At 35.6% G+C, this 22,412-nt stretch overlaps 1 protein-coding gene across 10 annotated transcripts in view; it reads left to right on the forward strand.

Moving 5' to 3' along the window:
• The window catches only part of LOC125678885 (zinc finger CCCH domain-containing protein 13-like), an 85,268-nt gene extending 70,067 nt beyond the window's left edge, over positions 1-15,201 (forward strand). For all 10 annotated transcript variants that reach the window (XM_048917657.2, XM_048917658.2, XM_056156169.1 and 7 more), the window contains 4 exons: positions 66-252; positions 12,497-12,593; positions 12,753-12,899; positions 13,119-15,201. In XM_048917657.2, the coding sequence (XP_048773614.2) occupies positions 66-252; positions 12,497-12,593; positions 12,753-12,899; positions 13,119-13,559 (872 nt within the window). In that variant the 3' untranslated portion in view covers positions 13,560-15,201. The remainder of the gene's footprint in view (positions 1-65; positions 253-12,496; positions 12,594-12,752; positions 12,900-13,118) is intronic.
• Positions 15,202-22,412: the final 7,211 nt, after the last annotated feature.

The following is a 22,412-nucleotide window of genomic DNA, read 5'->3' on the forward strand; positions in this document are numbered from 1 at the left end:
ATTTACTATAAAGAGAATAAAAATGGTGGAATGTGTATAACATTGAATGTATTTTTCTTGGGCAGGTGGTCATGTGATCGAGCAGGAGAAGAAGCGTATTGAGGAGCTGAAACGGAGAGCGGCAGACGAGGGTCGCGCTCAGTGGGAGGAACGAAAACTCCGAGAGGCCAACTGTAAGAGCTTCAACTCTCTGGAATCTGAGGACAGCAGCGTCGCCAGCAGCTGCGAGACTCCCTCAGAAAAAGAAACAAGGTGAGGGTCAAAGGTCAAGGTTCATTGTCAAGCTTGCTTGTTTTCTGATGTTTTTACCAAGACAGAGGGTGTGAAAATTTAAACAATTTCAGCTGGATCATACTCCAAGTAATATGGAATTCTGTTTGTGTTTGAAGAAATTGTTAGTGCATGTTAGATATGGAATTCTACATGATGTGTGCATGCAGTCAATGAAAAATACATTTCATGCCGTACTGTATTAAATCTTAAAGCACAACTCTTTGGTGGGCATCAGGTGTGTGATAATAATCATGGAGCATGTCTAAATATGATAAACCTCTAGTTACAAATTGCGCTTCTGTCCCTCGTTCTTGGTAATCAAAGAGGGTGGAGGAAGATACCTGTCAATATTTGTTCTTCGGAGGATGTAAGCATTTATTCCGCATGATTTGCATCTGCTGTTTTGCTGCAGGATACGATAGAAATTAGAGCTGTCTTTCGTACAAGAAGCTGGTGATCAATATAAGGACGTACTTTAAAGGCTTTATTTAGCTGTTGATTTCAATTCAGAACCATTTTAGCCAATATTTATGGCTTGATGCTGTTGTGTAACGATTTAATTCTTTTGCCCGGATATTGTCGGCTGATAAGATACGCTGGTGTGCCGGATGAGAAACGGTGTGTTGTCTTGTTGATGAAGGGATACATGTATTAAAATCTATAGCTTTATATAGGGCCATTACAAGAAAGGGTTATAATTTTGACAGTTTGAAAATGACCACATACAACAGAAAATTGCATAAACCTGTATATAGATAATACTCTCGACTTATAAAAGTATTGTAATGGATTGTCTTGATAGTAAAATTTTTGTTTTAGAATCAGTTCAGATTGTAGATGTAAGAAATGCATATTTTGGCAGGGTGAAAACTTGAGGTATTTGACCCTTGATACCACCAAAATCCAGAATATTTAATACAGTACTGTAGAACAACGTAGAGAATCTTCAGCTTAAATATTTTATGAATGTGAGTTGTGGTCTCTGGAAACTAAATCCGTGGCAGTAAGAGGATATTTTTGCAGTGACCTTGACCTTTCTTATATAACTCCTTAAGTCATTCTACTGAACTATAAATATCTTAACCTCACTGCCTTAGGAAGTTTTAGCTTTTGAAGGACTGTGTGTGTTCTAGAAGGGGTCAGTTTCTTTTGATGTTTCATCACACGTATGCATTCTCTGGAGGTTGAACAAGCTCTGCGGTGATTAATTATAGATCTGTGTGCAGAATCTGTGTACTGCATGGTTGTTGGGGGAAGTTTCCAATATAGCATTTGGAACAAACTAGAGGGGGGGGGGGGGGGGGGGGGGAATTGAATCCTAATGGTTAGATGGGTTTTTTCTTATTGATGGTCAAGTGGCCCACAACGTAGAAATTCTCTTATTTTGGGTTGTTAGCTCTAACCTGGGAAATTCCTGTGGTTTGTTCAGTAAATGGATGTGGTGTAAATTAAGATGCTTTTGCAGAGGAAACTTTCACCCTTATGCACAGCAAATTAAATGGTGTGTATAGCTATTGATTGCAATCAACATTTGAAATTTTTGAATTAACACAGATGATAATTTTGAGATCTGCCATAAGATGTGAGGGAATGGTCATTTTTAATGCCAAGACTTCTGTTTATAGCTTTAATCAGACTTCTATTTATGGCTTTAATCAGAGTGCAGGCTGCTACTATGTTTTCTAAGCAAAGAAAAAATATAAACATGAAAATAATAATACTATTTTCTTTTTCTTTTTTTATAGAATTAATTACTTTTCCCAGAAAACATATAGTGACTTTATACCAAGGTCATTACTAAGGTGTAGGTCACTGAAGTAAACAATGTCGTATTCTTTTTTCAAGCTATGTAACTAAGCAATGGAGAATCATCAGACTTATCTTTGCACAAAGTTTTGGCAAAGTAGTTTGTAGTGACCTTGAACAGGCTATGTTCAATGTCACCAGTAAAAGAATATTAAAAATTCTGTTCTTATGGAAAGACACTGAAGTCTGATAATTGGTGCACAGAATGCTAATAACCACAGGAAGTTTAGTAACCTTGTTGAAGGTCATGAAGTTTAGTAACCTTGTTGAAGGTTATGAAGTTTAGTAACCTTGTTGAAGGTCATATGGCTCATGTCAAGGTCTCCATAAGAAAGAAATAACTCTGTGTTAGAGGGACATTCTGTTCTCATAATCGATACAAGGAATGATAAAGGCAAAATGATACGATTTGACCTAGCTTGTACAAAAGTCATTAGTAAAGGTCATTAGTTATAAAAAGTTAAGATGCCTGTCTAGATTAGTGATAATTAGACATTAGACACTTATACTTGATGCAAGGACTGTTTTCTACAGTGCATTTATTTACTATGGTTTGTGTCTGTCTTCAGATGAGGGATTTTAGGCTTTTGGGCCTCTTTTTGAAATTAAGGAGGTACTCTACATTGTCACAATGGCTGACTTACTTTTGAAACATGAAAATATAAATACTGGCAATATTTGTCTATTCATTTCAGATGTCATTGCCTAGGTGAATAGCTCAGTACGTTAGCACGTCGACTGCTGAATTGTATATCATGTGTTCGAGTCCAGCAGGGGTTATAAAATTTTCCAGATTGCTTTCTACTAAAACCTGCATTTTTTGAATAAAGGACGTAAATTTGAAAGTTTTCAATTTCAAAATATTGTTGTGCATATCCTCCACTTTCTGTCTATATCAAATTTCTCTGAGGTTAGCATTCCACCGTAATGGGCAGGGGTGAAAATATTTCACAACATTTTTTCCAAGACATCCAGCAGGAGGATTTGGTACATGCATAAAGTTTATTTCATTATTTTATGATTGTAATCATGTAGTCATATTTTGCACTGTATTTTGAGGGGTAGAATGATTATACTTGAAATGCTGAATAATTGTGAAACAATGATGAGTTGTGGCTGAACTAGAAACATTAATCTTTGCGGTTTACCAGTACTTGATCTGCATATAGCTAGACTTAATGGCCAAATGCAATTACTGTGTGTCTAACTCTCCCTGTTAAAAACATACACCTTTGGATGTTGATAAAGATTTAATATCCATCTATATGAAAACAATTTCCTCTGTGACTTGCTGTCATGCATAATTCATGGGGCCAAATCTGGACATGCTGCATCAGTAGATGTTGTCAATGACGAATAAATGAGATTGATCTCTGATTGAGATTGATAGGTGGGAGTCAAATGGGAACACAAATGGTACTGTTAATTTCAGACTTGGAGGTGGGGAACTTCACTCACAATCAGTTGTGATTTTGTGGAAGTGCTCTCTCTCTCTCTCTCTCTCTCTCTCTCTCTCTCTCTCTCTCTCCTTTCATTTTGTTGGACCAGATCAGCATCTTGTTTGACTGATGACAATTTTACCCGAACTCTCATTTCTTGGACATTCACCATCATGCAACCATTAACTGTTGTTTGTTATTTATTGTCATATTTTGTCATTAAATTCTCTGTATAGGCCATGATTCCATTATCATATTTTCCAATTAGGGTTTTTCAAGGTTTTGGCCATTATAAACTATAGGTGATGGAGCTTTTAAAGGCAAAATGAGCTTTCATGTATCTTCCGTACACGGCTGATGAATCCATATTGATGCAGTTTCTGATTTATCAGTGTAAATTAAACGATAAAGACCATTTTCTGTTTTATTGCTCTGTACAATACCAGGGTATGGCTGGGAGAATGGACTTGAAACACAGTAGATAAATTTTATCAGTTTCTATCTAGATTTCATTGATTTAGCAGCATTCAACTGACATGGCCGATAAAGGGATTATTGTTGGACACAGGTTTACATTGTAATTTCCTTGTGATGTTTGAAAAAAAAAATTTGCCCTTCAGATAAAAGATGCATGGGCTACAAGTCTATACATACATAGTATAATCGTCCCTGTCCTTGTTAGAGGGTATTAAAATTTAGCACAATTTAGGATTGAATTGGTGCAGTCACAAATGAATGCTATCTTTGCTACCCAGGGGTTTATGAAACTCTTGGTCTGCTGTGCTCTTTAAAAGTCAGGAATGTTTATGTCACATGATATTTTAGCTTAGAATAGACTTGGTTTCAAATTGATGAATTAAAGATCATTCAGTGAAAAGGAATAAAGTTAATAACGATCAAAAGGGAACAATTCTCAAATGCAGGAAATCCTTGCCAACAAGAATACCTCCACATGTGTACATTTGTCAAATGCACCAAAATATAAATCTTATCAAAAAATTGTACAAGTACCTACAGTATTAATACCTTGCATTTCTAGGAAGTTAAATGTTTCTAAATGAAAGGTCAAGGTCATACTTTAAAAGTCAACATATTTATATCAAAATACTTTCCACTGCATTCACATGTAGTAGTAGGGAGTAGGGACTGCATTCACATGTAGTACTAGGGATATTTGGGGAGGAGGTAAGAAGGAGAGGAGGGGTTAGTATAAATTAGTTAATGTTGAACACAGTGAAACATAGTACCCCTGATTATGTGAATGAAGTACCCCTGATTATGTGAATGAAGTACCCCTGATTATGTGAATGAAGTACCCCTGATTATATGAAACGTGGTACCCCTGATTATGTGAATGAAGTACCCCTGATTATGTGAAATGTGGTACCTCTGATTATGTGAATGAAGTACCCCTGATTATGTGAAACATAGTACCCCTGATTATGTGAATCGCAGTATCTCTGATTATCTGAAACACAGTACCCATGATTATGTGAAACACAGTACCCCTGATTATGTGAAATGTGGTACCCCTGATTATGTGAATTGCAGTATCTCTGATTATGTGAAACACAACACTCTTGGTTATGTGAAACTCAATACTCTTGGTTATGTAAAACACAGCTGCCTGTTATGAACAATTGAAATCTGTCTGACACATTGTGTTTTGTAAATTCTGCTTAGTGCTAATGTATTGAGTGCATTTCAGTTATGAACAAAAAGTATGATGTTATTTTGCAAAGGGTAATTAGGTGTTACCTCCCTTGAGGAGCAGCAGAGGAACAGAAGGAGCAAAGTGTAAGGGCCTTTTATAAAATATGTAAGTGGTGCGGTGTAAATTCGTAGAGAATAATTGATAGGCAGGACAGTAATACTGTGGAGTAGCAGGGCTGCACTTTGGCGGAGTGGAGGTTCCTGGTTTCTGTTTTCAGTGAATTATTAATTAAGGCTTCGTTAGGATGTTTCGCTTACAAGAAGACAATAGATCTCTGTGAATGGAAATACAACTGAACAGTTACACAGTTGTTTTGCAGGAATACAATTTTAGATAATCCTAACAAATATTAGTAAGTGTATGTATACCTTCCCATCAAAAGATTTAGCAAATGAAAATATGCAGTATTATATTTATTTCTCGATTTTTGTGGTGTGTTCACATGCTATCCATCCCTGCTATATTCTGTTAAAAACTAATGGCTGACAAGAAAATGAGCTCTTCATGTCGAAAGTAATTTAAAAGTTCAAAATAAAGGTAAATTACGTAAAGTATAATTATGTTAAAACTTAGAAATAAAGGTAAAAACAAGGTGGGGGTAATATAAATATGTTAAAAGTTAGGAATAAAGGTAAACAAGATGAAGAGTATATAATTATGTGTTAAGGTATTGAATTTTCCTTGTAGTGATAGAATGAAGATTGTGGTGCTCTTCTTTCTTTTTTTTAGGTCCATGGAATTAAATCTAGTATCATTAAAACTGCATGATAAGGCCCCAAGGGACAGTTCAAATTTAAAGTTCGCTCAGACATTTCATGTTCCATTTGTGTGACCTCAAACATTTCATAGTCCATTTGTGTGACCAACACATTTTACAAAGATCAGATTTATAAAGGAGTTTTATACAAGAGCCACATTAAAAAGTAGGTTCCATATGTGACAAAAATAGAACTCAATTAATCTACAGATTTGTAGTCAAAGAATTAAGCTACATGCAAGTTTTATATTTGATTCAATTTTACTACGAATAATATAAGTTATGGAGGTTAATTTATTAATGGCACACTGACTGATAGATGGACGGCAGGAGAAGAAATTAACAGGTATATTGTCCTCTCGGGTTTCACCTTCAGGGGACCATAATATCAGTCCAAACAAACTTGCACTCATTTGTGTATTTTTGTCTTCATGTCCACTATGTTTCCTGTTGTCCATATAAATATCCCCTATGATGGAGAAATGAACGTGGCAATCTGTGAAATTGGAAATCAAATAAACATGATTTTATTTTTCCCTTTGCACATTGATGAGTGACAAGATAGTGTATGTTACGTTTCATTAAATGTTCAGCTTCCTGCGATATCAAGGGTGGCTGATGGGAAGATTTTATGCAATGATTATCCATTCAAACCATTCTCCATTTCACAGGTAGTTAATGAAATAACTTCCACTTATGTAGGAAATTACAAAAGTCAAATTGCATGTGTTTATATCCCCAATCAGACTTAATTTCATAAGTTATTTGGTACTTTTAGTATTTAAGATTCAGGTGCACACATTAATCTTTACTATAATGATATTTGATTGGTATGGTAACAATCATAGAGGAAACTTTGTGCATTTTTTTTTTCTGTGCCATTTACCAGAGCAAGTAAGTCATGTGAAAGAATCAAGCAAAAATCAAATTTTCCATTTGAGAAGAAATAGAAAAATATTCGATTTATTTCGACTTGTGTAGAATATCTATAAAGTGTTTATAAAGCCAGAATATCTAATCTTAATGGAATCCCGTTCTATCTTGTCATAATTGAGTAAATCCAACTATTGTGGTTCCATCAATTAGAATACATATACCCAGCACTACGGCCAAAGGAAAAAGGGATTCTTATTTTACGCATTCAAAGGATGTGTCTTCATTGTAGGATGAATATCTATACAGAGATTTAATGTGTGTTGCTAATTTGAAAGGAAAGTCATTAACTTTACCAGTGTATTAGACAAAAATTACCCTAGCCTGAATGGCTACCACATTTTAATATCAGGACATAAACCCAAATTCTGGAGCAGAAGACATTTTGGTAACATTTGATTGGTCATAAAGATTTCTAACACCGGTTCTTCCACTGATGTAACAATGTAATTTGCACACATATATTGCTATGTACATTATGGAAGAATGTGAATCAATTTCACCTGAATTCAGAGGCTGGGAAATTAACGATATTGACAAGAGTTCCACTTCGGTCATTATTGATGTGTACTACAGCCTAAGAGTCTTGAACTGTGTTTGAATATACCAGTTGTTACGGAGGGTTTTCATTGAAGAATTACGTTTTCATCAATACTGAAATTTTCTTTTTCTATTAAAAGATAAAGATCAAGTGATCAAGGACAAACACAAATGTCAATTTACTAGCTACTGCGTTTTTCGTGGCTTTTGAAATTTTCTTCTTCTGTGTTAGTATTGCAGTTAATTGTATGGAAGTGCTGCATTCACCATGGAGGGAATCTTTGATAAAAGGATATGCTTTGTGAGAAATATTCACAACAAAGTTCAATTTTATTTTTGATTTTTGTTGATAAGGAAATAATTGACAAGGAAGGGGGTATGTAGTGTGATTTTTATGGAAGTGTTCGAAGCAGAGAAATGAGGCTAGGGGCACATTATGGATAACCCAAAACTGAGTTTGAGTGAGGTAAAGAAAAAGAATGGATTCGTTAACCATGTGGGAGGGTCTTCTCGAGTGACTTTTAAGAACTCCCCCTCCAAAGTGGGGGACTCTCAGTCCAAACACACAATAGCCAGGGGATTTAACCTGGATTACTGCTGGTTTTGTGGAAGACCCATGAATGGGTGAGTGAATTAGCTTATTCCTCATAGTGTTAAGTCAACAGGGATTTTATAAAACTTGAATGGGTGAGTGAATTAGCTTATTCCTCATAGTGTTAAGTCAACAGGGATTTTATAAAACTTGTTGGGAATTCTTTTTTTTCCCAGCCTTTCAAATGTGTGGCACTATATAGGCTCTTATGAATATCTCAAGAATTAGTATTCCCATGGTGAAAAGAAAACACCAAAAATCAATTTAACAAAGAAATGGAAAATTTGTATCTGACAATTTCGCACAAAATCCTGCATGGAAAACGGTCCATTTTAGTTCTTTTCCCTTGTTAGATGTACAAGCTAATGAAAGAAAAGAAAATTGCACTCTTTGAGCCAAACTTTTTTACACAGGCGGCAAATCATCTTTTCATGTTTTTGCCTTATCACCCGCTGGTGATGAGGGAGATGACATTTCACTTAGATTGATTTTAGACGGAGGCTATTTCTTTGCATTGAATTTAAGCCAGTTTGGATGTGAAGTGATTTCTGGTGTCAGTGACCATGTTGTCTAGTCTAACAACGATTATAGCATCATTGCAGCTTGGAATTAATACTGGTGAACAATTTTTGTCATGAGATTCGCTGCACAATTCTTATAAGTGCTACATGATGATAAGCCATTATCTGACAAATGTAATGACCATGAATGAGTCTTATCTTTTAATCCTTGCATTATGTAATTCTCCTTGTCTAATCATATATTTACATTTCCAATATTTTTACCTTTGATATCTTTTCCAATTGAAATGAAAGCCATTTTCTCCTGAATGTGAATGATATGCATATAAAATCTTGATATATATAGTACAACTATTTTAATTACTCCAGGGAATATTCCAACCGAAATGAAAGTAAAGTTTAAATATGAAAAATTAAATTTCTTTCTTAAATATGGATAGGGATGAATGGAATGAAAATTTTCTATGCCTGCACATGTCAATTTGCTTGGGCTCAAACTTGGCATTAACATGAATTGCATAATTATTAATCTTTGAACACCATATCTTTATTACAGCTCTTGATAGGACATCATTGTGTTTACTGAAAGGTTCATCTCCTATAAGAATTGATAAACGGATCTACATTAAAAAGTTGACATGACCTTTAATCACCTACTTTTTGGTGGTGGTTGTAGTTTAAAGTTGTTCCGGTGGTATTTTTCAACAGCCTTAATCAACAGTTTGTAAATTTTAACATGCACAAAAGTTTGATGGTCACATACTATGTAAGTACAGTCATTTACTGCATATCCATACGTGTACACCAGGAATTTATTATTATGTGATTTAGCAAGAAGCTCCACATGCAAAATAAATTTCTTGGCTTTCATTTTTATATTGCTGAAATACATGTAAAAGTCTTGATCAACAGTCCACTGATGAAATCATATTCTTACAATTTTCACATCCACGAGTCATTTCGTGATAATAAGTACTCGCAAAAATTAAATGCTTTACAGTAATACGTTTTAAATACTGATGTGCACTATTGACCAGGATAAACCATGCGGTATGATTTTTGATTGAAAATGAAAGCAAGTTATACCTGATCTAGCTCATAACAAGTATAAAAGAAATCATTCAAAAAACTTTTTAGATGTTGAATTTTCACACAATCAGTCAGAGAAAATTTTCAAATGTTGAATTTTCACACAATCATTCAAAAATCTTTTTCAGATGTTGAATTTTTACACAATCATTCAAAAAACATTTTCAGATGTTAACTTTTACACAATCTTTCAAATAACTTTTTCAAATGTTGAATCTTCATACATTTTATGTATCAGGAAGTCAATGAATGATTAAACACTGAGTGAGGTTGATTTGTAAAATTGTACTAAAAAATCCCAGGAAATTAATTGCGAAATTTTGTTACAAAGGCCTTTTCCTTCACAAGTATTACTTTCTGTTGGCAAATCAATTTTAAGTTAAAGTCATTTTTATGTATAATATAAAGCCAACCATATCCCATTTTGCTGATAATTGAGGAAGAATCAAACATTGAATTGCAAACAGAAGACATGGAAAGAGATTTCCCCGTGGAGCCATTCTGATACAAAAATGAAAGGCAATTAATTAATAAGCCATCATAGGTTTTTGGCATTCACAGTAATATCATGATGCTTTATGAACTTTGGAAATCATATCTCATTTTGGGCTGTTCCTAGTTCACAGAGAAGATGCTGTATGTTCATGGAACTTAATAGTACCAGATGAATCTCTCTGTCAAAAAATTCTGATTTAGCTCTGCTATTTTATAATCATTATATTTGAACCGGAGATTATGTACAGGGAAACTGTCAATATCACCTCATTTTAATTCATCACGTCTTTTCCCCGAGCTGAACTTGTGACTCGTTAATTGATCATAAAAGACTGACAGAAAGTGGACAATGACCAGTCCATCCTGAGCTGTCTGGCCTTGTAAGGTCCTTTTCAACATCACTATTTAAATTAATATGACGAGTACTTCATGAATGTAGCCATTAATTAAATCAAGGAAATTTTATTCCAAGTTCATTTTAACTCGGGTAATACCCCCACAACAAAAGTTTCTATCTCGTCACTGTTCACTGGTTCCAACATGGGATCCGATTATAAAGGATGCTTAATTAGCTATTTTTGTACACTTATTTACAATCCCAATCAATAGGAGGTTTTTTTAACTGTGACTTTCAGTATGTAACTGTACTAATGAATTAGATGCACGAATTTACCTGAAGTCACAATAAGCAAGTTTTAATGCTTTAGCGATAAAATGTATTGCGTAAATTTAGATAGACAGCCAGCCTATCACACTACTATATCTTGTTAATTTACTCCGAATTTTCCTGTTCCATTAAGATAAAATTTGCTTGATGGGAAAAATCAATTATAAATTTTGAAAACAGTGCAGTGATTAATAGCCTTGTAATGAAGTACGCTATTTTATAAAGTGGTTGTAGTTTTCGTGGGAATTTGTCGTCCCTGTTTTAATGTTATTGATCGTATTCTGTAGACGTAACAATGACTGTTACAGTGTCTAAATGCCCCTAGTTCCTCTCTCATTCAATTTTAAGAAATTGTGGGAGGCTGCAGTGTTTTACAATAAAGAATTTATGATATTGGGTATGTTCCATCAAATATTCGCTTTTATCTTTAAATGTTGGGAATTTAATTAATTCTGACATGAATAATAAAAGTACGATTGTATAAATCCATCAAATAACCTATTTAGTAACCAATTTATTTTAGCAGACAAAGATTTACAGATGCTTTACGTATTTGTATGTTAATTGTATTGCTTATTTTGGAACTGCTAAATGAAGATCAATTCTTTTTTTTGTAATCTCTTAATTGATTTTACTGTCTTTCCATTTGTGGTTCAGTCAATTCCAAGTTCCAAATTGGTACCAATTACTATTTCAAGTTTAAACGTGATGTCTCATTGTGGAGTAATTTGTAAAGTTTTCAGTAGAAAAATTGATTTATGATACAGTGGTTTATATTTCGTTTTCTGGAGACCAATAAAAACCCAAAATTAAAAATAAATGTATTTATATCAATGTGGAGGGATCCTTCGATTATTGTATCACATTCATGTGTGTCATCTGCTGATACCTTGAAAGTATAAGGTGCACAATGACAGTTAATCCTCTCTGATCCTCTCCCCGCCCCCTAACAAATTTTCATGATACTTTTGTTTGTGTGTGATTACAGATTAAAATGAATTAAGATTGTTGTGTACATGTGATCTGATCAATAATTCAATTCATTTTTCACTGCAAAACTTTTTCTTTTTTTTTTGATCAGCATATTGTAAAGGGTGCAGGTGAGGTCAAGTATTTGTGATATTACACAAAAGAAAATGGCAAAATGAGGCTATAATTAATGCTGAGAAAGACCAAAATAGTACATGTATTTCAGGCACATGGCATCATTTTTCAAACCAGGCGGGAGCCAGCTGGAGTTGGGAGTTGACTTGCCTAATTTTCTTAATGAGCAAAAAATAAAGGTTTTTGCCTGATTGTCAAAATCCTAAATGGGGGAGGGGGGTATTGTCTTCATCATTCATCAACTAATACTTCCTGAAAAATGTTTCCTGGGCTTTCACATCTTAAATGGAGGAGGAGAGGGGGTCATCCTTTGCTAAATTGGTCAGCTCAGTTGTTCAATTCATAACTTTCAAGTTATGTTTTTCTCATTCATTGCTACATGTACCATAAAAAATAGAAAGGGGCAGTCACACAGTATGTCTTTATTTGCATATGAAAATAACAAAATATGATCATTGTCCCCAAAAATTGCCACCACCACCCCTTCCAAGTGTATGTGCCTGCATTTACAGTATTAAATCTCTAGATGTAAGCAACTGGTTTTATATTTACATTATTTATTTCAGTCTGAGCAGTGGTGAGGACCAGTTAGAGAAGATGATGGAGTTAGAGCGTCTCCTTGCTCAAGCCCAGTCTGAGAAAAGAATGATAATTGCTGACCAGGTCTGTGTTGTCTATTTCACAACTTTTATCTGATCAGTCTGAGAAAAGAATGATAATTGCTGACCAGGTCTGTGTTGTCTATTTCAGAACTTTTATCTGATCTGCTTTTGAGATCTGATGCAGTTTATTTTCATGAATATGTTGTTGTACACACTGTAGGTGAAAACGAGGGAGCAGGAAATGATTGTCCTTCAGGAGGAAAGACACAAACGGGAGGAACTGGAAAGGAAACTGCAGGAGGAAACCCGGCTGAGGGAGGAACTAGTCCAACAGCAGATCAAATTACGAGAAAAACAGTCCAAGCAGGTGCGAAATCCAAAAATAGCTATATAGCATACAGACAAGAGCCACAGTGTTAAAGTATAGGTTATGGAAGGGTCATTGTGCAGATTAGTATAAAATTGTACACTTAAAATAAAATGAAATAGTTACTGGATATGCAGAATATGCAATAAACATCTCTAAATAATAACAAAATTTTTGTTTGCATTTGGATGTGCAATTCTATTTTCTCTGTTTTTGTAGGCTCGTCCTCTTACCAGATACCTACCAGTCAGAGGGAAAGAATTTGACCTAAAAAGTCACATCGAGTCAGCAGGTCATCACCTTGACGATTGTACTCATGTAGTGCTAAACTCCACAATTTGTAGGGGATGGTTACAGAAAATGGGAAACAAATTCAAAACGTGGCACAGACGATGGTTTGTGTTTGACAGAACCAAGAGATCTCTTATATACTACACAGACAAGAATGAAAGTAAAGCCCGAGGGGGCATATATTTCCAAGCCATAGAGGAAGTGTATGTTGACCATTTAAGGACAGTTAAAAGTCCCAATCCTAAGTTAACTTTCTGTGTGAAAACCTGTGATAGAACCTATTACATGGTGGCCCCAACGCCAGAAGCCATGAGAATCTGGATTGATGTGATATTCACTGGAGCAGAAGGATACCAGCAATTCTTATGATGGGGAACCAGATTAAGAGATACTGTGATTTGATTGGAGAAAAAGAGAAAGCATTCTCCAATGGATATGAATGTGTTCCCACTTGCACAAACAAAATCAGTGCATGGGATGAAGTCGGTGTAGCTGTTGTGTTAATGGAGATTTCTAGTCTTGAGGAATATAGTGTAGAGGATGATGTGACGAGAAGAAGAACTTTTTCACTGGTTATTTACATTTGTTGTGAGTCTGCAGTAGTATGTGCTGACCAAATATAGTATGTACGAGACATAGACTTCTGAGTGGACATTAAAGTGACCTGTTGACCCGATGGCAACTTTTGACCAGTGGTGTCTTCTCTCTAGAGATGAATACAACACGAGAAGAGTTTGACTTCTGAATCTGCATTGTGTGGAAGATGGAATGGACAGTTTTAAAAGTACTGAATCATAAATGAATATTACAACTGATCTAAAAGGGCATTTTGAAAATGCAAGACATAGTTAAACAATAGCAGACCTCCACTGACCAGTTCTGTAAAACCTGTTATATCTTGTGATTCATCATATCCTTCCTGTTATACATCTCCTTGACAGAAACTTTCTAATAATCAGATATTTTGCTGTAGCCCTGACCACTCTTAAGTCTGTTAACTGTTCCTTGTTTACATGTCATGGTGTGAAAATACTAGGTTTTATATAAGGCATTGTTTGTGTATGAATTAGTTACAGATTATACTACAGTTTGTTTCTGTACAGCAAAGATTATAATTATATTAATATTACATGTATGATCGAAGTTGAAGTATTTCATCAAAGGGAAGTAACCTACAATACACATATATATGTATTTTATGAACTTGAGACACAAATTTTGATTTTATTATTTCTATAGGTAGCTATATATTTGCACGTGAATTTTAATTGTTTTGATCAGGTACAATGTTAGTGCATAAAAATTTATCGTTTTTGATGATTTGTAAATAAATAAACAACCACCATTTTGTCATAGCAATGCACTTGCTATGTAAAAGTTACCATTAGTGCTATGTTGAATATCAGATTTTATGAAGATGAACCTTCTAGTACATAGAAGTCCTCCTTAGTTACCCATTCAACAGTTCACTTGTCTAATATTTTTCTAGAACTTTCCAGAATACATGGATCAAGATTTTTTTTTCTGTTCATCTCACTGAAGACCAACATCATGTGTTTAGAACAATTTTCAGGTTTGCATTTTGTATTTTTGTAGTCTTTAATCATTGGCCTCTCCATTCAAGAGCTGCAGAGCGACTCTGGGTTGATCACTATACCACACTGTAGCATAATGTTGCTCTTCCATTCTTCTTGCCCAAAGTATTTATATCCCTACAACAGCAGATAGATAGGAGGATGTATCTTGCATCCCTACAACAGCAGTTAGGAGGGTGTATGTTGCATCCCTACAACAGCAGTTAGGAGGGTGTATGTTGCCTCCCTACAACAGCAATTAGGAGGGTGTATGTTGCATCCGTATAACAGCAGTTAGAAGGGTGTATGTTGCATGATGTCTGTTACATGTATAACTGTTGTGGGAACTTGACAAGGTCAAGGTCGTTTGTTACAATTTGCTGATATTTAAAAAAGATAATATTGATGATACTGTAATAAAAAATGAAACTCTTTCAGTCATCGTTTCTTCCTTGTCAGCTGAAGCAATATTGATTTAGGACAAAGTTATGCCGTATTATGCAGTTAAAACAAGACAATAATTGGAGTCTCTGAGTGGATGACACAATGTAATGAAATGTACATGTATAATATGACTTTGTGCGTCACACAATCTGCTTTTGGTTCTCTGAACCGGGCATGTACTTCCTCGGGCATTAGTTATCTGTCATCACGGTTATTGGGTAGAGACCCATCATTGAAATGACTTTTTGTATGGTAAATGAATACACAAAATCATTGTACATGTAATAAGACTGCCCCTTTATGAAATGCTATTTTGAGCGGTATATTGGTACTTAGACGTCACTTTCGCACAGTGGAAAGTTTGCTAATGTTCTAACATATTGATGTATTGGACTGTTGTCTGTTATTGTGCACATCACGTACAGCTCCACCTGACAAATAGTCCAGGAGACCGCGGGAGCATCAAGTATTTTAACATGGCGGAGAATAAAGTGAAATATTGCGTTTGACATGTGAAATTAAAACTTTCTAGGAATATAAAGCAAAATTACCAAGAAAAAAGATACATATATAACTACAGTTTAATTAATTGATGTTTTAAATAATTGATAAAAATATTTGTAAGCATTGCAAGATGTATGTTTTTTTTCCAATACAATTGAAGATAAAATCAATTTTTGGGGGGTGAATTACATATTAGATCTATGTTTGGTTTAATATTGATATTTACACTATGTTACAATGTAGTACTGAATGTACATGTATATGAGTGAAGATGTCGAAAAGTGATCAATCTCATAAATCCCAAAAGCAATACAAAATAGATAGTTGGACAAACACGGACACCTGGACACAACAGAGGTGGGATCAAGTGCGTGGGAGGAGTAAGCATCCCCTGTTGACCGGTCACACCCGCCGTGCGTCCTAGATCTTGATCAGGTAAACGGAGTTATCCGCAGTCAAAATCAGTGTGCCACGAACGGCCTAACAATCGGTATGAAACACGTCAGACAGCATTTGACCCAATGCGAGGTTGTTTTGGCGAACTAGATCGTTATAACGACCATAGAATATGCGAAATGCTGACTTTAAACGAGACTGTTGAAACCGATGTACCATCAAGTTGTTTGTCAGTAGCTTGCCTCGATTTAAGAACTGACCAGTATCGAATCAGTTGAGAGATATAAACACCATATGCAGGTGATAATGGAATATTGCTACATAAATATGGGAAGTTGACGGTGAAGCTGAAATCATCCCGTTTGTCATTAAGTTGAGTTGTTAGTTTGCCGTTAATATCTACTATCAATAAGATATCTAAGTATGAAGCAGAAGTGGACGACTCGGTGGTGTCTTATTTCGAACTCACCTCTGTTGTCATATGTCGAGCTCGCAGGGATATATCGAATCGACATGAATGAAAGTTATTATTGTTAATATATAAAACGTCGATATATCTAAATGTCGAATTGAAGGCCACAGTAAGAGATTTTTTCTTTTCACGTAAAGGTTTCTGATTAAATTCTGCTTCATATGAATATTACACAGGTCAGCTAACAAAGGAACACAAATACTGCTCCATACAAAATGAACTAACACATCGAAATAAATTGTCATTGATACTTTTTCATATCAAACGCCGTTTTTAAGAACAACACTAGAGCAACCTGCAGCACTTATTGTTTTATTCATATTCAAGGAGGCTAGTCTCTGCGCACGCACGGGCTTCACTCTAGAGTTACCTGAGTCTTCCCAATCAAACGTGTCCTTAGGTTACCGCGTTAGAGTTTCCCGCCATGTTGCCTGTACTGTACCAATGTTAACTTTTCTGAAGTAGGTCAAACCTCAAGGTCAAATATGAATGGATGCACATATTAAATATAAGAGCTCCAACAAGTTAAAAGCAAGATTCAAGTTTGGGTTAATGTTTTGAAATTTTGGTCACAAACTCCAAGGTCAAGGGTCATGTTGTAATTGTAATTTTAAAAAGATTTATGATTTGAACGTATTTTATACACGTATCAACACTTCGCCGCGAGTTACGTCCCTTTGCGGGGTCAGCCAATTATTGGATAAATTGCTTAGGTTAAATGATTTGGTTATTATTTTAAAATAACATAAAAGAAAATACAATTATTCAATTCAGCAGATAAGACATTATCACCCCAAAGTAGAAGATGTGTATTTTAATACTTGTATTTTCTCTTATGTTCAGACGTATATCCAATAATTTGTATCTAGCAATTGAATATTTCTTACAAATAAAGAAAAAGTGATATGCGTTTTCACGCATGCCACAAGAACATAATGGAGAATCAACAATATTGCGTCTAGATAAAGATCATAATTCAAAATACAGGTGTGCATAAGTTTGGTATGAATTATATTCAGCAGACGAGAACCATATGAAAAGTATACAGGGGGTTTGTGGTTGCTGATATTAGAGCTAACACCTATACGAAATTTAATTGAAGAAGCCCGTCTTGATTCAATACTGTGAGATGTTGTCAGAGCTAGAAAAGTATTGCCACAAGGTATAATATTTACAAGTATATCCAAAATATGAAATGCCTTGCATATCGAGATATCGCTTGTTAACGTTTCTTAAGACTCCAGGGTCAAAAGCTTAAATGGTACCAAAGAAAGACCTTGTCACAAGGAAAACACAGGAAATATGAGAGCCCCATGGCGGGTTTCAACAGTCTCGTTTAAAGTCAGCATTTCGCAAATTCTATGGTCGTTATAACGATCTAGTTTGCCAAAACAACCTATCATTGGGTCAAATGCTGTCTGACGTGTTTCATACCGATTGTTAGACCGTTCGTGGCACATTGATTTTGACTACGAATAACTCCGTTTACCTGATCAAGATATAGAGCTCACGGCAAATGTGACCGGTCGACAGGGGATGCTTATTCCTCCTAGGCACCTGATCCCACCTCTGGAGTGTCCTGGGGTCCGTGTATTGTTTATAGGAGTTATAAGATTCATCACTGTTCGTTATTTTCACCTTTCACCAATGTTATGAGTAAGGTTAAAATTTCAGATTGTCAGGACAAAAACAAAATGACCTCTGATCTTCTGCACAGGAGCTAAAACCTGCCTTTGTAACATTTGTTTTCCAAATTATACCGAATATGTAACAAAATAGCCTATAGACACTCGTTACATAATTAGTGGTGAACACTTAAATTACCTGGACTTGTAATTATGGAATTTTATTCATATGTATTTTGTTTATTTTACCTTGTTGTCTAGTAACCGTGACTGACCCAGGGGAGAGAGAGAGAGAGAGAGAGAGAGAGAGAGAGAGAGAGAGAGAGAGAGAGATAACCAGCCTTCTTTTTACATTTCATTGGAATTATGCGAGTTCATAAGAATGATCATTTTACGAGGTACTTAAAATATTAGCAGTAAACTGGTCATTACGGAGATTGCAAACATCCCTTGATTAATCTGTTAAGCATCGATTAATCTCTAAGGGCAGGGTTTATGCTATAGTACCAGGAAAGTATACTGTGATCCTGGGAGATGAGCTGACCTGACTAGGGCACTTGTTCATCCGGCACACCCCCATCTTGTAGTGTCCCTGGAGACGGGAGTTTGGAGTCATGAACGGAACTCTTTGACCACCAATGGACATTAGTTTTACTTTTGATATTTTTCTCTGTTAAATGTGTATATATACCCGGGGAACCCAGGAAATTGTTAAGTCCGATACATCCTGACGATAGTCTGTTTCTAACCATTTCTCTGACTTCCCCGAACTTGGTGTTTCGTTTTACATTTCATTAGTACTTGCATTTTTTGTACATTATAATGCACTATACGATCTTTATGACGTGTGACGTATCCACTATACAATCTTTATGACGTGTGACGTATCCACTATACAATCTTTATGACGTGTGACGTATCCACTATACAATCTTTATGACGTGTGACGTATCCACTATACAATCTTTATGACGTGTGACGTATCCACTACACGATCTTTATGACGTGTGACGTATCCACTACATGTATACGATCTTTATGACGTGTGGCGTATCCACTACATGTATACGATCTTTATGACGTGTGGCGTATCCTCTATACGATCTTTATGACGTGTGACGTATAATTCTTGGGAAGAAGCAGAAGTGTTATATAAGCAAGCCGAGGAAGCTGCATTCATAGACTAAGTATAGCATCTGTAGTATTAGTCTCAAAGACACAGCTTCTTTTGGTTGACTATAGGTCAAGGAGGAGAGGTATATTATTGTAGTGGTCAGTCGGGTTTGATCGCCGGTGACCAGGTAGCTCATTTGGTAGAGTACCTGACTAGAGATTCAGAGGGTCCGGGTTCTAATCCTTGTCTGGTAAGTAAGTAATTTTTATCAAAAGTGAACAAGTAACATGAGCTAATAAGCCCTTTAATCGACTATACAGCATGAAACGTAGCACAAATGGTATAAATGCATGCACAGTCATAAAATATACAAATTATTAAATAAATACACATACATGTATATTGACATCACACATCATGCATAGATAAAACTGACTATATGAACAAAAACACAGATATACACAGGAGAAGCAGGGATATAAAGGAGGTAAAAAGCACAGCACTGATACAGTTGGGAAACATACACAAAATACAGGAACTATATAAAAACACAGATACATGTACATACAGAAGAAGCAGGGGTAAGATATGCAGCACTAATACAGTTGGGAAAAGTAAAATTACAACAGGTAACAATAATAGTTAAGATTAAAAATTTAAGAGTTAGGCAGGAGTGGCTGGAGTCTGCATGATTTACATTCATAATTTACTTCCCCACACCAAATTTTAAAATTAACTGTATGATAAGAAATTTCTGACATAATTTGGTCCGTTGCATTTTGCCTTTCGAGTTACATTTGGTGCCGTGACCAGGATCCGTTACATTTTTGATGCAGTTTGAACCAGGATTGCTAGACACAAACTATGTCTTCACCTTTATCTCGCTTCCATACATCTACGCCCAAAGATAATGGTGCTAGGTCCAAAGCTCGTGTTCCTTCGATGGTGTTGAATAGTGTTGATCATTTTACTTGTGGGATAGCCACTTATTGTCGATTTCGTGGTTGTCTAGCTGACCATGTTGAGAGTTGTATAAAAACAACAAGGATTCTTTTTCTGAGTCTGAGACGTGCAAGGACTCCCGGGGGCATGATTTGAAAACTACCTATGCTATAATAAATTTGTAAACTTTATAGGTCTTTTTAGTTCAAACAAGGCGTTGAACATAATCTAGGAATCAATACCGAACATGGGTACAACACGGAAACGGTGTGTTTCAGAATTTCTAAGTCCTTCTGATCCCAAGTACTACTGACAGTGGGTTCTATTTATAAGACAATAGAACTTGTGCCTTGGTAGAAGAAAGACTTATTTCAGTCCCTGCATACACACAGGTTTCCTATCGCGTTTTTGGTGCATGCCGTGTGGACCAGGATTTACGTTACATCTTGGTACCATATACACAACACACTGGGTTTCTGTACAGTATGCTGACATGAATATTACGTATGTGGACAACAGTTCTATGTTGCATTCCTGATGTGATTATTAGGTACTGTATGTGTACACCAATTCCATGTTTTTACAATGCTGACGCGAATATTGGATATGTATACTACAGTTCTGATACAATGCTGACGTGAATATTGGGTATGTGGACAACAGTTTTTTTGTTTGTTTTTTTATTTTACAATGCTGACGTGAATATTGGGTATGTGGACAACAATTCTATGTTTACAATGCTGACGTGAATATTGGGTATGTAGACTACAGTTCTATGATACAATCCTGACGTGAATATTGGGTATGTGGACAACAGCTCTATGTTTACAATGCTGACGTGAATATTGGGTATGTAGACTACAGTTCTATGATACAATCCTGACGTGAATATTGGGTATGTGGACAACAGCTCTATGTTTACAATGCTGACGTGAATGTTGGGTATGTGGACTACAGTTCTATGATACAATGCTGACGTGAATATTGGGTATGTGGACAAGTTCTAGGTTTACAATGCTGACGTGAATATTGGGTATGTGGACTACAGTTCTATGATACAATGGTGACGTGAATATTGGTTATGTAGACTACAGTTCTATAATACAATGCTGACGTGAATATTGGGTATGTAGACTACAGTTCTATGATACAATGCTGACGTAAATATTGGGTATGTAGACTACAGTTCTATGATACAATGCTGACGTGAACATTGGGTATGTGGACAACAGTTCTATGTTTACAATGCTGACGTGAATATTGGGTATGTGGACAACAGTTCTATGTTTAAAATGATGACGCGAATATTGGGTATATAGACTACAGTTCTATGTTTACAATGCTGACGTGAATATTGGGTATGTGGACAACGGTTCTATGTTTACAATGCTGACGTGAATATTGGGTATGTAAACTACAGTTCTATGATACAATGCTGATGTGATTATTGGGTATGTATACTACAGTTCTATAATACAATGCTGACGTGAATATTGGGTATGTGGACAACAGCTCTATGTTTACAATGCTGATATGAATATTGGGTATGTAGACTACAGTTCTATGATACAATGCTGATGTGAATATTGGGTATGTGGACAACAGTTCTATATTTACAATGCTGACGTGAATATTGGGTATGTAGACTACAGTTCTATGATACAATGCTGACGTGAATATTGGGTATGTAGACTACAGTTCTATGATACAATGTTGACGTGAATATTGGGTATGTAGACTACAGTTCTGTGATACAATGCTGACATGAATATTGGGTATGTGGACTACAGTTCTATGATACAATGTTGACGTGAATACTGGGAATGTGGATTATTGTACGAGTACTTAATCTTAGCATACTTAAAATTTGGGACAGTCGGAGCTGATGAACATTTTGGAGTATTTATAATGTAGTTTCTTTTTTTGTAAGAATTGATAAAGAGATTTTCATAATTTAGCACAACTATGAATTAGTGCTCTTGCTTCATCGCCAAAGCCACTCACTAGAATTTGACTCCCGCTAAAACAAGTCCACATACAGTGATTACTGCATTTGTTGACAATACATATCAAATGACGAGGTCTGCGTGTGCATCACTGAGGTACGAGTGACGCTCAGAACCTTCACAGGAAGGAAACGAAAAACTCAGC

Source organism: Ostrea edulis, chromosome 2 (assembly GCF_947568905.1).
Source record: "Ostrea edulis chromosome 2, xbOstEdul1.1, whole genome shotgun sequence".
In the NCBI taxonomy this organism is placed as follows: Eukaryota; Metazoa; Mollusca; class Bivalvia; order Ostreida; family Ostreidae; genus Ostrea; species Ostrea edulis.